Source organism: Lutjanus erythropterus, chromosome 16 (genome assembly GCF_056507025.1).
Source record: "Lutjanus erythropterus isolate fLutEry1 chromosome 16, fLutEry1.hap2, whole genome shotgun sequence".
In the NCBI taxonomy this organism is placed as follows: domain Eukaryota; kingdom Metazoa; phylum Chordata; class Actinopteri; order Lutjaniformes; family Lutjanidae; genus Lutjanus; species Lutjanus erythropterus.
In genome coordinates, this window is record NC_139332.1 from 32,518,376 (window position 1) to 32,534,305 (window position 15,930).

At 41.3% G+C, this 15,930-nt stretch overlaps 1 protein-coding gene across 1 annotated transcript; it reads right to left on the minus strand.

The window, feature by feature from the left end:
* Positions 1–539: 539 nt before the first annotated feature.
* tcf19l (transcription factor 19 (SC1), like) lies at positions 540–14,845 on the minus strand. Its single transcript, XM_084739877.1, has 6 exons — positions 14,648–14,845; positions 13,099–14,077; positions 9,282–9,451; positions 6,006–6,399; positions 4,040–4,547; positions 540–2,674 (listed from the first exon to the last, which is right to left on the minus strand). Exons 2-6 carry the CDS (start codon positions 13,367–13,369, stop codon positions 2,332–2,334), a joined length of 1,686 nt encoding a protein of 561 aa, XP_084596003.1. The 5' UTR covers positions 13,370–14,077; positions 14,648–14,845; the 3' UTR covers positions 540–2,331.
* Positions 14,846–15,930: the final 1,085 nt, after the last annotated feature.

Below are 15,930 nucleotides of genomic sequence, written 5' to 3' on the forward strand. Positions count from 1 at the left end.
ACACTACAGTTGCGGTGTCCTTTAAAATTTCCATTCTGGCCCATAACTCAAGTTTTTGTTTGCCCGTTTCACGTTAATTAGAGTTCAAATTAATGCCGAATGTTTGCAGAATGAGTAAGTGTCTGTTCAGGAGTCCTGACAAATCATTACTAATCTTGTAGAAGGAGTAGATGTTTTGTAACGTTTAAATTGAGCAAAATGTTAATGGAGTCTGGCAGGCAGTCAACTGAGCACAAACTCCAGAGAGTGTATTTTCAGAGCAGTGGGCTTAACGTTACACTGACAGACAACTGACAGACAACTGACAGTTATGATCAACTTAGAGCAGAGGACCCGTCGTTGCTTGTTGTCCAGTTTGCAATGTTGTGCTCGTCTTGCGCTCCTGCAGCGTTCCTGCAGCCTGCCTGAGCTTCCTCGAGTCTAGGGAGGATGCAAACAGCTCGGTCGTTACATATTGCTCCTTTAAAGTAATCCCATCAAACTGAAAAGAAACCCAAAATCAGTCATCAGATTTTTTCTCTCTGCTTTCTTTCTGACGTTGTCTTGACAGCTACTTAACCAATTATCTAGTTAGCACAGCTTACCGCCCTGCTGTGATAGGGCAGTGAAGCAGCACAAAGAGTCACTGTGTAATCGGCCTCCAGGCTTCAGTGAAGCCAAAGACTAAGAAAATATTATTCGACTTTGCTGGAGGCAATCATTAAGTATTAAGTCTGTCATTAACAAGTTAAAAAAATACATCTTTTTTTTTTTTAAAGGTTTTCTTCTTATTTTATTGCTCAAGAATTAAGTTTTCTACATCTTCTCCCACTTTCATCTCACTTCAAAAAACTGCAGGTCTGCCACAGTGGTATGATTAAAGTAAATTGGTAGACCCCTTTTATTAAGCGACACCAAGTCTTTTTTTTTAACACTACTATTATCTGAACAGCTCTGACTCAGAACGAGATTATACAAGTGGTGCAGAAGGTAAATTGCTCAAAAATATTGTTTTAGACACCAAAGGAGACCGGTTTTGTCCACACAAGGCAAGCAAAGTAAAAAATTTGGAATTAAATAATAGAAAAGGTGCTTAAGAGAAGAATTTGAAGGTCTAGACTTTGATTTTATTCTACTCAAGGAGCACCTGAGTAAAGATATGTGTGTGTGTCTGTGTGTGTACATGTACTGATGAGTCAGGTCCAGCCCATTTCACCCAGGACAACAGCGTCCACTTTGGCCCAAAAGTTCAGTAGTGTGAAGAGACCTGAAGAGGAGGCCTTAAAATCATCTCAACCCACCAGTCAGAGACGATGAGATCATTTCCTGTTTGTCCTCTTGCATCAGCGGGTGATATTTCATGGCATTTCACTGTTAATGAGTCCTCCCAAACCAGCAGCAGACACACTGTCAAGCCTGCACTCAGACAACTTATAACAACACAGTCCCACTGATCACATCCCCCCCACCACCTCCTCAAAAACCCAGCAGCTGCTTCTGCTGAAGTGCCTTGAAACATTTGATTATCGTCCCGAGAGCACCTCTCATCAGCAGCAACAATGGAAGTCTGCTGACACATTTTCTGGCGTTTAATTGTCTTGAAATATCACACGCCCACTCCGAGACAGCTGCTGCCACCCAGGAAAGCTGCACGGAAACATTTCATCGCTGAGGTGGGAAAACACCAGCGTTGATTTATTTATTTTTCGGGGCATGGGAGGTGGTGTTCAAGCTTTTTTTTTTTGGGGGGGGGGGCCTCCAAAACCATCAGTAAATGTTCACTGAAGGTCGTGAAAAATTGACCCGGTCGCTAAAATAGTGAAGGTGGCTGCATTGAGACATCTGGGGGAGTGTTATCGCCCTGTATAGACTCCTACTGTGGCAGCCTGATCTGAAACATTTCATTAATCTTCCTGAATGCTGCCTCCTGGACAACGGCAGCCACGGTGGGAGTGTACTCAGAAACATTTCATCATGTTTTCCCGCCCTGATCGCACCTCTGCAGGCAGTTGAAGCCATAATGAAATCCGGCACAAGGCATTTCATTATGGTTTTGCCTCCTCCTTCGAAGCTGGAGCCCTGAAACTGTGTGGGCAAGAGGTTTGTGAAACAGCTGTGTGACTGCTAGGTCAGAAAATCCTCACACTTGGGAAGATGGAGATGTGGAAACTGAAGGAAACTCTCTCTCGCCCTCGCCAGCTGCTGTTGAGGTAAGACAAAAAGCTCTCCATGTTTGAGCAGAGCAGCAGAAGAAATCTGATTTCAAGCAAATAAACATTTAATGGAAACAATGTGGTAACTTGAAAGTCTAAACTGGAGCATTTCATTGTTACAAACTTGGTATCTCTCTCATCAGCGACAGCCGCAGTGGAAGTCGGCGTTAGGATCCTTCAGGAGCTTCTTGCGGTCGATGTGCAGACAGTCTATGTGGTACCAGGCGTCGCACACGTCGCACTGGATCCACTGCACCGTGTCCTGCTGGGGCAGCCGACACCTCGGCGCCGCGCACGGCTCCACCGAACCGACGGCAGCTTCCTCGTCCTCCTCGTCATCATCGTCCTCGTCGGAGGAGGAGGACGAGGAGGAGCCGGAGGAGGAGGAAGCAGAGGAGGTGGAAGACGAAGACGAGGAGGATGGAGAGGGCAGGGAAGGCCGGGGAGGGAGAGGGTGTTTTCGGGGGCGGCCTCGACGTTTGCTGCGAGGAGAAAGGAAAACAGAGACAGAAAGAAAAGGGGACAAGGAGACAAAATGAAGGGACAAGCTAACATTTAAGGATGGATTAATTTGACTTCATAAACTCTGTTTTCACTCAACATTATATCAACCAATGAGTCTTTTTTTTGTTTTGTTATTTTGGAACAACATATGCTGCCATCCAGACAACAGCTTTTCAGAGACGTCCCTGTTTATTTCAGTTAGACGATGACAAGAAACATTCTGCAGATGTTACAACACTGTGGCTCTGTAGTAAAAGAGTTCAGGGACTAGACTGACCTGCTTTCAGTCCAGACCTGTCTCTCATTGAAAATGTGTGGTGCATCATAAAGCACAAAATAGAACAACAGAGAACCCGAACTGTTGAGCAGCTGAAGCTGCATATCAAGCAAGAATGGGACAGAATTTTGCTTTCAAAACATTAACAATTCATCTCCACAGCTCCCAAATGTTTACTGAGTGTTGTTAAAAGAAAAGCTGATGTATCACAGTGATAAACATGTTCCTGTATATTTAATGTTTTTGTCATAATTAGCACATGAATTCTTGAGTTGTTGACCTTTGACCACCAAAGTGTAAGCACTTCATCCTCGAGTCCGAGCGAATATTTGTGCTCAGTCTTGAAGAAATTCGCTTGACTCGTTCCTGAGATAACGCGTTCATAAGAGTGGGATGGACATGAGGTCAGACTGATCTTTGGCCAAGTGATCATTCATGCAAAGTTAGAAGAAATTCCCTCAGTGCACTCCTGAGATATCTCTTGAGATATCAAGCAATTGCATGACCCTGTCTAGGCTTACGTCTGGCGTATATAATAATACATTTCCCATTAATCTATCACTAATTTATTGGTTCTGATATTTATTTTAGTGCATCACAAATAAAATGTTTAAGAAATTAACTGTCTGACTGCGTCTTTATCTGTAACTTTCCCTGTTATACCAGCCATTTCCAAACAATTATTTGTAGATATTCACCCACTGACTTCAGCTGCAGGAAGAGTGCAAAAAAGTAATGCTGGCTTTGATTTAAAACTGTGTGATAGTACAACTATCAAATTTAGTGTGATAATACAAATTTAAACTGCACAGTGGTGACAGTTTATCACATAATTTGCATTCGTCTTCTCTACCTATTTGACACTTCACCTGCGAGAAACATCACCATACTCTGCATGACAATTTCCTGATACATTATAGCCTCTTTTGTGTGACATTGGTGACATCCAGTGGCAGTAAGACAAACGATTTCCTTCAGGTTAATTTTAGAGATCACCAAATTAATTAACATATAAATATGGGAGCTTGGTTGGTGACAAAGAGACAGATTTCTGCAAACATCTTACCTTGTTTGATGGTGAAACCTGTTGAACTGCACCCTGCCTCGGTCCTCTGTGCGGATCCTCACTGAGGGTGAGGCCAGGCTGTAGTTCTCCCCTCCGACCACCAGAGGGGAGAAGACCGGGGAGCTGTGAGCCCTCCGCCTGCCTCTCTGCGCCATCGGTGAACCGTGGACAGATTTCTGTTGGCGGAAAGCTGTGATGTTGCCGTGCATCACCGTCTGCACCCGGTGCATCGTCTGCACTTCCTGCTTGTGGACAGCAGGGTTGGCGAACGACGCCTGGAGGAGGTGGTGGTTGAGTCTGCTGTTCGTCATGGCGCCGTGGAAACTGCCGATGGTCCTGATGCCGACGGGGAAGGGCTTGGCCTCCAGCGGCCGTCTGATGTCGTTGTGGCTCTTGGGCTGCAGCGGCAGAGGAGGCGGCGAGCTGAAACCCTCCGATTCAGACTTATACAGCCGTCGCCTCTTCTTCCCCCTCGCTCGCTGGCCATCCTCCAAAACTCCTGCTGGAACTGAGCAACATCAAATGAGATTATCGTCATAGGAGCAGCGTTAATTTTTAGAAGACTACATTTATTTTACAGTACATTAATAAAACATAACAAGTTGTACTTGAATTAAATTAGACAGAAACTAGAAATAATGTTCCCTAAATAACTCTAATCACTAGCGGTGTCACAATTCTCCAAATCCACAGTTTGATATGACTTTCAATTAAGGTCACGATTTGATTTAAACATTTTTTTGCACTGACTGCTCTGCCATTGTAGACTATTGAGTTTTGATTTGTAGATCACTGGTTTTGTGCCCTGACAACACTTACATTTTCAAACTCTTCTTTTAAAAAGATAGTCCATATAGTCCGATAAACTACGGTGTATCATTTGTGAAGTGTTGGGGGGGAAGTTTGGACGTGTGCGGGATGCCAGAAGTAGGCAGGAGTAGAGAGAAATAAAAATCCATCACATTGGGGAACCTGCATCACTGCATCAGCATTTATTTTGCAATAATGAACCGTTCACTGTACAATATTCCTTACATGAAGTTTAATATAGCTTTGTCTAATTTGATACAAAGTATACCTTGCTATGTCTTATTAGTGGACAATTAGGCGTATGACATCTAATTAAGGTATAGTTATGCTTGTTTATAGTCTATTATTACACAAAATCTATAAATACTTGATTCTATTTGGTCAGTTACAGCATTCTAAGGTTTGTTATTTTTGTATAACAGACCGTTGCTATGCATAATGGACAGTTGCTATGGACGCAGTTCTGATCATAGACTCTGGAGGAGCAGTAAAATCCCTTTTAATCACTAAAATCATTTTTAACTCAATACTTGATGTCAAATGATTTTCAGTAAGCAGCTGTGTAATAAGTGGGATAATAATAACATCCGTCCAGGGACTACAGTTGAAAAACAGCCTCAAGCTTAACTCATTTACAGTAATGTTTATTAAATAAACCAATAAAATAAATTCGTTAACGAATTAACCCCCTTCAGTTTGATTCAAGACCTGCATCACCCATCAGTGTTTATTTTGCCATAATGACCCGCTCGCCGTATGTCATCCCTCACAAAAAGATCATATTATTTCTAGTTTTTGTCTGATTTAATATAAATTATAGCTTGTTGAGTCGTATTAGTGTACTGTAAAATAAAGTGTGACCCAGTTTTATTTATCTGAACTGCTAAATAACTAATCACAACTTTGACTGTGACTTTTAATTTATTCTCATTTTCACCCATCTGCTCTTTTCTGCCGTTTTGACTCCTAGATTTTGCTTCAGTGAAAAATTAATTTTCCAATATCCTCATTTACATGTGCCTTCAACAGCATCAGAAAACATGTTTTAAAAGCTGCCAAAAAAGCACTTTGCACTTCTTTATGTAAATATGTTGCCTCTGATGTTTTCAAGAGAGCTCCACAAGTGAAAAGAGGCATTTTTGAGTGTTTCTCTCACCTCCTCGACTTCTGGGCTCGTCCGAGCTGTCGTCCTCGAGGAGCACCGTGTGAGCAGACTTCCTCCTGCTCCTCGAGGTCGACTGGAGGGACTTTGTCGAAGGCACCGAAGCTGCGGAGGAGAACGACGGAGGTGTGGAGGGAGGGAGCAGGGCGGAGAAGCCCACGGCCAGAGGCGGCGAGGAGGAGGAGCCGGGGTCCGAGATGGTTCCCTCGTGGCTGTGGCTCCTCTTGAAGGTCCAGGCGCTGCCCTTCATCTTACTCAGGCTGCCGATGGAGTTGAGGATGACGGTGGCCCGGTTGATGGACAGCTTGGACAGGTCCAGGTTGGCGGCCACCTTGCGGTCCAGATTGGTTCTGATCCGGTTCTGTAAGTCAGAGGAGAAGGTGCCCGCCTAGAAGACAAGATATAAAGACAGAAATTAGAACTTAATGTTGTACAGGCCAAATATAAATATCCATCAGGAGCTAGTGTGTGGAAGATTTACTTTTTAAATCAGTCAAGGCAGATTTTGTGACAATATTTGCATGAGTTAGACAAAAATTTGTCTTTTTCCGTTCAAAATCTACACTTTATGAATGAGGAATATTTTAATTTAAAGGAAGAGTTCATCCCAAAACCAAAAATACACCTTTTTTTTTTTTAACTTTTACCTGTAGTGACCTGCAGAGTTTTGGAGATATCGGCCATAGAGATGTCTGCCTTTTTTTCTTTTTTTTTTAGCTTTGAGCACCACAAGCCGAGTTCCATCTAGTTCCATTACATTAGACAGAAGGCAGACATCTCTATGGCCAATATTATAATAATAACTTTATTTACAAAGTGCTTTCACAGACAAAGGAAATCAGCAGGATACCCAGGAAGCAACATGCTTAGATTGAGGTAAAATGAAAACACAAGCAAATGACACCAAATCACAGTAAAAAAAATAAGACAGAACAGCAAAAGAAATAAAAACAAGAAAAACATGTCATTAAAAAAACAGAAATAAAGAGAAAAGAATGCAGAGACGCCATCACATGATTTTGCCTCCAACATCTCCAAAACTCAACAACTCACACCAAAACTATGGAATGGACCAACAGCACTGGAATACCAGGAACATATGTATTTAGTAGGGGCAGTTGTTAAAAGTTTCAGCTCTTGTTTGATCTGCGTCATTGTACATAGAGCAATGTAACGGCATAAAGAGCGCAGAGCGTGCAGCACAGGTGAGGCTGGACAGCAGCTGCAGCCTCAGGAGAGAAGCTCTGCAGGTCTGCTGATTTTATGACTGACCTATAGGAGGATGCACGCTTTTAATTTCTCTGACTGTGTGAAAATCTGATATTTTCACATCACAGATGATGGAAAAAAACGAAAGTAAACATACTCATGTAAGCTCATGTAAGAATTTAGTTTGGCGCGCTGAACTGTAAAAAACACAGCCTGAAAATGAAAAAGAAATACTTAGTCAGGGACAGCTCTATGCCACCTAGTGGACAACTTAAAGGAAAAAAAATGGCTTTTCATGTGAATGTCCTGTCAATGTTATTGTTCTTCCTGCATCCAGTGACATAACAGTGATGTAGTTGGTGGTATAAATTCTGAGGTCTTTACCAGGTCAAACACACAGCGTTAGACCATGGGACCATATTTTTTTTTCAGTAAAAACTTAAGCTACAAGATCGCCAAGACCCTTTTCTGGTTCACTTTGATCTACAGGCACAATCTGCACACGTTATTTATTCAGTAACTAACCTATGATTAAGTGCTTGACACTGACTGGACGCCTTTAAGGACGGGGACGCGACGTACGGCTGCTCTCATTCATAGGTTAGGGTGGTGATAACACCTCAACATGAGGCTGGGAGTCAAACTCGCCTGCAATGCATCCTGGTACACGAACGCATGGTGAAACTCAGTTTTCTTGGTCAATAAAGCAGCACTGAGGAATTTATTGCTTAAACTGAGTATATTTACCATCAACACTGACTGGATATCCACAGGAAAAGTGCTGAATTTCCCTTTAATCAAAGTGGCTCTTAGTCACAATGTCTGAATTATGAGCAGGATGGAAATATTCTATATTCTTTTTTTGTTGACACTAAAACCCATGAAAAGACCAAAACTAACAATGTGTTAGTGCATCTTTTAATTCTTCCTGACTCTGAGTGGGAAACTCAGGTAGTCTGCTGTTTCCTACTTAAGACGAACATCTTTAAAAAATGGCTTATAATTTGTTTTTTTCCAAATTAATTTCCCTAAAACATCCAATTACTCAAACTCAAGTAACAGTGCATTTGTTGGGGACTATTTTCAGCACAGGATTAATCCACATTTAGTGCTCTAGTGAGTATTTACAGCCGCAGGACAGTGCATGTGGGATTGACTTAAAATAAACCACAGTGGCTCTGCTCCTGTTTTTTGTTTCCTGCAGCAAAACAGTGAGTTGTGCCATCAACTAAAAGGGTATTAAAGTTTGAACAATTATATGTCATCAGCTTTCATCCCATTTAAGTTTATCTTGAGAGTAAACATGTCTGCTATTTTTAATTTGTGTCTAAACTCATCATCCAAACTCTTTATAGAGTCACTGTGTTAATTCATGATCTTAGGACGATGTGACCACATGCCTTCGTGTTCATACTGGAAAACTTATTCAGCTTTAGAAATATGGACAAAAAAAGTTTATTACTGTGATTTTATTTAAATAACCTGCAAACATTCTAAGTTTACGGGTGTGTGCATTATTTATTACAAGTCCATTCATTGATTATGTCTGTTGTTAAGCACAGAGAAACTTATTACTTTAAAAAGTTTTAACTCCGGCTGTTTAAGCAAAGGGAATTCTAGAGCAGGGCTGCAACTAACAATTATTTTCATTGTCAGCTATTTTCTTGATTAACTGATTAGTTGTTTGGTCGATAAAAGGTCAGAAAATCATGAAAAACGTCCATCACCATTTCCTAAAGCCCAAGTTGGCGTCCACAAATGTTTTGTGTGGCCCACAAATATTCAGATAATTTTGGCTTAAACTAAATAAGAAAACATGTTTAACGCAACACTGTGCTTATCAAAACCTACTTTTAATCTAGGATTACAAAAGTATATCATTTTTTCCTGTACTTTTGTCCTTAATGATTCTTTTCCAATTGTGAAAACTAATACAATGGTGAAAAATAACGAGCTGCGTTGTTTTATTCAGCTAAATTCCAGGTCTGACATAGGAAACGGTAACATTCGGGCCTTTGACATTTCACTTTTTTCAAATCTGTCTCTTCAAAAAAAGATTACCTTTGGAATAGTGATTGCATCGAAGTCCAGCGGGCGAACTTTGACCTTCTGGAAGAGGAAATAGAACTCGGGGCTCCCTGGAGCCGACTGGCCCCCGAAGGTCAGCGTGTCGCCATCTGAGAGCTCCCACTGGACGCCAGGCTGGAGGCGGACCTCATTGACCCAGGTGCCTAGCAACCCAAGAGGAAGAGGAGGGGAAGATGTTTTTTTAATGAAATGTTTCACTACAAAGTGACAGCACTGAATTTTGCTCAACACACAAAATAAGATGTTTAAAGACTCTCACTGACACGTCGGTGGAGGGAAACACTCCTGTAAGTCACACGATGAGTCCGAACAAACAAACACAAACAACACAGTCGTAAGCGATGTCACCTTATCCCAGAACTTTTTTTAATATATGATTGTCTCACAAACAAGGAAGTATAAATCAAGCGAGCGCCGCCTCGAAATAAAGTCATTTGTCGACTATCAATGTGTTTACAGCTTCCAGAATTGAGGCAAAATGTAAAACAGTCTGTGAAATGGACCCAGAATTGAGGAGCTGGAAGGCTACAAGGCAATCAAACGGCCATGACAGCACAGCACAAAATGAGAAATGCACAGTGAATACTAAAAAGTAATTTTAATAGCAGGAATGAAAAATGTGTGAAACAGACTGTGAAATTACTTGAAAAATTAGACAGTGAGGGCGCAGTTTGGAATCGGAGCCTGTCAGACACAGTCCACCGGCCTTAAGAGAAGAATTTCACTCTCAATCTCCTCTTCCTCACCTTGTACTGCTTCCTGTGCACTTCAGGTTTCACTCCAGACGATTAGCACACTGAGGTAGTGAGATGTAATATCTCTGACCCCCCCCCCTCCTCCCTGTGTCTGACGCCTACTTGCAGACATCATATCCTCTGTTAATGCTCCTTAATCTTGAATTTGCTTCAACATTTTGCTCATTATTGCTCCGTATGTTGATTTGCTCCAGTACATCAGATCTGTTTTATGACCACTTGAGAAACCACGAAACAGGCTTTTGTTGATTTTCTTAATACCTACACATTTCAAACTCGCTATACATTATGTGTGTAATTATCTTTTCATCCAGAGCTGAATGCACCTAGTGCTAATTTTGATTTACAACAGCTTGATGGCTTAGAGGTGCTAAAATTATGCATCTGTATTATCCTTTGTGCTGATTTTACAGTCCATATTTTTATTTCTTGGCATGAAAAGATAGTGCTTATATTACTAAAGCAAACAAACATTAACAATAATTATAATAATAACCATGTTAGTTATAAATAACTAATAATGACAACAGGCACAACAATAATAAACGTATACAAATTTTGCAGGAAATGAATCGTCTCACATGGATGATTTTGCATCAGTTCTCTAAATGTTAGTGTGACCATGTTTTTCTTGTTATTGATCTTTACTAAGCCCCGCCCTCCTTAGTTACTGTCGCTAGGCCTGTTAAGCTTTCCACTCTCACACTGCACAGATGTTTACAGTGATAACGGTGCCACCCACTTATGAAGGACGGATGCCTGAAAACATTTTGTGTGATTTCCTACAAAACACTTGTTGGGTGATATTAGTCCTGTGTGACCCTTCTCTTCTCTACACAGCGGTTGCAGATTCAACATCGAAACTGAGAGTAATTGTTGAATCACAAGGTCTTCAATTCCACAGGGAAGTGAACAAAAGCAGCTTCTCATTTCTGGCACTGACTGTGGATTTTAGTCAACTAAAACAATGACTCTTGCTGGCAGATTTCATTAGTGTAGCTGGCTAATGTGAGCTAATGCTAACGTTTAAACTCCTTGAGACAGCTGAAAAGTCCGTCTCCAGAGGACTTTTTATTATTTCCATTAGACACAGTTTAATGGAGAGTATCGTTGGTCTCAGACTCTCATGCATACCACTTCATAACAGAGCGAAATGCAAAGCTTATTTCCTTATGTCATTATTTTGTCAAATAAGGACATCAGTAAATGGTTGGCAAACACGAGACTGAAAACTGTCCCCCTTTTCTATTCATTCAATCAAGAATTGATTCTGACTGACTGAATCAAATCATAATATTCTCAAAGATTCGCACTCATCATTTTTACAATCAAATAATAATAAATAGGGCACTGTGACTCAAATGTGACAGTCAGTGAGCAAACAACAACAGTTAATCTGAACACAAAGAAGAACAAGAGGCCAGGTATTTAGCTGCCAGTATGCAGTAATTTTGTTTTCCACCTAAAGTGAAAAAAAAAATCCACCTAAGTGTAAAGTTGTCTCCTTCTGATTGCATTTCAAATTCTTTACATTTGTTTAAAATCTGGGGGAAGAAAATAGCTCTTATTTCTGCGTATTTGTTGCACCATAGCAAGAAACGTATCTGTATCTCTGTCTCTACTGTTTTCATGGGAAATCTATAACAGCGGCACAGAAGCTGCTCTGAAGCCTCACTAACACCCTTCTAATACACTTTATATAGAATTTTCCTTTGATTTGTCATTCATCTGTAGATTTAAAAACATTCTCACTTCAATATAATCAATTTGGAGCTGGCGTCATGCTTTGTGCTCCAATTCACAAAGAACATAAAATCAGGGTCAAAGATCAGGAAAAGTTAAGACGGTCTTTAATTACTTCCTTATCGTCACAATCAAACTCCAATTTAGGTGATTTTCTTTCTAACAAATCTAACTGGGGGGGTGATTACACGCTTCTCAATAGGCCGGGTAAGTACTGCAGCTCAAAATTAGATCCAAGTCCTGGCCGGAGAGATAAATTAAAAGTTTTTAAAGTAGATGCATTCAGTTCCCTAAGTGTGTTTGTGTGTGTCTGAGGCTTCACCTCGTCTGCATGTTGACAGCTGTGTGTTGTACATACAGACAGTATGTGTGTGTTTTCACTCGTCTACAATATTTAATATCTGTGCTCCTGTCACTCCAAATTTGTGTAGGTCCAGTTTGCTTTAAAGGGACAATTCACCCCAGAATTAAAAACCAAAATAATCTAAATGGACAACTACAAGAAAGAAGAAAACTACCTGGGATGAACTGTCCATTTAAATATGCATTTTTACTCCCGTCACACAAGTGATAATGTGTTTATCTCTTTCTAATCAAAAATATTTGTACTACTTTCCATGAACAATAATTAGTACCAAAAAGGATGCATTTCAAAAGTTCCAAACCTTCGTCCTTTTCCAAAAATAATGACCCAGTTAATCAAGATAATCCACAGATGTTGTTATGGACAGTTTCATGTAGGAACTACTTTTCTTCTGAAGCAGAATCCCCTCAGAAACTACATGTAACTGCTCACAACAAGGTCTGTGGATTATCTTGAGAAACTGGGTCATGATTTCTGGAAAGAGACACTGGTTTTGCATTTTTCAGTTTTTTTCAGTGGTTTGAGCACCACACACCCGGTGCCATGTAGTCCCATTACACTGGAGAGAAGGCAGACATCTCTACAGCCTTGATGGATAAATAGCACTACAAGCCAGGGGGGAAAATCTGTATTATTGATTTTTTTTTTTCAGCATTTATGAACTTATGAAAAATGGGAGCAAAAACAAAAGTGTTCCATTGAAATTTTTGAGTGTAAAATGCAAATGTGTGTAGTGTCTTTGTGAGAATGTGTGTTTTCCTGTTGAAGACCTGATTTTTCTTGTAAGCGGGTGTGTAACTTTGCCTCTTCCTTCCACAATGACTGTAGAGGGTGTGTGTGTGTGTGTGTGTGTGTGTGAGTGTGTGAGTGTGTGTGTGTGAGTCTCACTTTGAGTGTAGGTGTAGATATGCGTGTGACACACTCTCACCATGACTGCTCCTGTCCTTGATGTGGACCCTCCAGCCCTCCTCCTGCGGCGCTGCTTCACCTCCGGCCGCTTCCTTCTCTGCGTGCAGCTCGGCGTGGATCCGGGACACGGACGTGGACTCCAGCGTGACGTCGCAGAGCTCCGCCGCCCGGCCCAGGCGGAACACGGAGTGGCTCAGCGCCGGCCTGAACGTGTACAGGTCCCGCGCGGAGTCTCCGGCCGACGAACCGATCCGGAGCAGCTGGAAGCATGGCTGCACCCCGGACAGCATGACTGAAGGGTTTGATTGTCTGCCACCGCTAAGCCCTCACCTGCCCACACCCTCTCTGTGACAGGTGTTACAAGAGGCTGCGATCCATTCTGAGATACAACTCTTTACAAGTGGAGGGAAGTTAAATTGAAAGCATTGACCAAAGAGTGCTAATATAAGCCTGAAAGCAGTGAGTGTGAAGGTCACAGACAGGTGCTGCAGCTTTGAGCAACAGATGTTTGCATTAGTATGGAAAGCTGATGACTCGATGTGTCCTGCTGTGAATACATGAATAAATAATGAGGATATAGAGTACTGTATAAGCTGCTGAAGTGTGGAAATGAGCTTCTGCACACCGTTATGAGCTCAAACTCAAACAGACTAAATCCCCCACAGAGTGAGAGGCTATGAGATGGTGGATTTGAGAATAAAGAGCTCCGGTTACGTGGACGGCCCGTGTGTTACCTTGCTGCTAAATCGAAAAAAAAAGGTGCGGTAAACATTAAAACGGCGAAAAGTAAACCTGCCAAAAAACCTGACAGCCGTGACTTTTAGAGGTCTGACGTTTTAATATTTTCAGGTGTGAGCAGCTGTCATCTGGGCCTCCGTGTGTGGTTGTGTGTGTGAGAGAGAGAGAGATTAAAATCCCAGGCTCCTGGCATCAATTGACATCAGCCGTCTCGCAGGTGGGGAAGCCTGACAGGGTGTAACGGCTGAGGACTGTCTGATCTGCAAGAACACAAAAGAAAAACCCTTGAAACAAAAGTGGCTTTTTGCATAATTGCTCTGCTTAGTGTCTGAAAAACATCTTAGACTTCATAAATACAGTTTGCCTGACACTTCAGAAGCAATAAATGCACACAAAAAAACACTTCAATACAAGCTCGCCTTAAATTAAGTTAAACTCAGACTGAAACAGAAACAGGATAAATTTGCAACAGACCGTGAGAACTGACAACTTGTGTCTGTGAAGTTGAGCTGGCTGCAGTGTGCACCGCATGCATCAGCTGCGTGTGGATCCACTGACACAAACCGTGGGATCACGACACAAAGAGACAATAACCGGCAGAAATGAACGGCTTATCAACTCAAAACCTTTTTCTGCAACAATAACTGCACATAACCACGTGTAATCTGCGTATTTACTCAATTATACACGGATTAAAGTTATAAAATGGATCAATAATAGCAGTGAGATTTATCGCGATCCCGTTTTTTAGCTGGTCAGTCAGACGCAGGATTAAGCTAGCTGACGTTAGTTCCTTGTAGGACAGAATGAAAGTCAAAGCAGACACTTACAACAATAACAGAGCTTCTTCACACCGACTTTAACTGTCAGAAACTCCTCAAACAGCGTCGACTGATCCCCCGGCGGCTTTAACTCATAAACTTTAGTTAAATGTTATTGTTTCTGTAGGGTTTTATCGCCGTTGTTCGCCAGGTTTCGCTGCAGCTTTTCGTCGTCTTTCCTCCCAGGAGGAAGTCCTTTGAAATTTGGCGCGCCACTCCCGGGGCTTCCTTGCGCGAGAACAGCGTCACGTCCTGCTCCGCCCCGATTGGCTGACGGCCAGGGCGCCTTCAGCGGGAGAAAGACGGGCCTGTGTGTGTGTGTGTGTGTGTGTGTGTGTGTGTGTGTGTGTGTGTGTGTGTGTGTGTGTGACAGAGTTGACAGTACAGAGGGCTTCAGTGGGATTAAACAGTCTAAACTCGGTGTAGAAATACTTTCATCAGCAGAAATAGAGCTCAGCTCTGGCACGTAACTAAATACATTTACTCAAGTACTGTACTCAAGTGCAAATTTGAGATACTTGTTTCCATCAGGGCTGAACGAAAAATATGTAATTGCGAAAATGTGCGATATTACAAGGAATACAAATTTTTACAACGTAATTCTCATTTTCATTTAAAGCATATCATGGTGTGATTTTTGCACGGATCTGTACCAAACAAAGATAAACTGAAGGATGAAGTGGTTCTTTATGGATGAAGAAAATCCCTCTACTTCTTAAGCTAAATAAACTATTTTAAAACTTTGCAACTTTGAAGAATGTAAGTATCTAAAGTATCAAAGAGCAAAAAACTTTTACACACTTGCAAGTGCAGGCAAAGACCATGGGTTAACAATAAAAAGCAAAGAAGACAATCACACATTGTCTCCTCACTATATAGGCACTTGCAATCACAGATGTAATAACAACGTTATTAAATATTTTATTGCATTGCAAAAATCTAAAATATAAAACATTTTTGCCCGTTAGTAGAAGTATAAAGTTGTATGAAATGGAAACTAGGGCTGAGCAGTTTATCAAAATTTTATTGAGATTGCAATATGGCCTGCAGGAGATGCAATATTAAATGCAAAATATGTGTCAAACTATCATTAAATCATTAAATTAAATATTGTTGTGCTGCAGAGATGTCCTGGTTTACACATAATATTTTTACATACTTAAGAAAACAGCAGAAAAATAGGCAAATGTGGAGATACATGGTTTTCACCAAACAGGAAGGGTGAGAAAAAAAATAATTTGTAACTAAAGTGGTCTGGCAAATGTAGTAGCGTAAATCGTACAATGTTTACC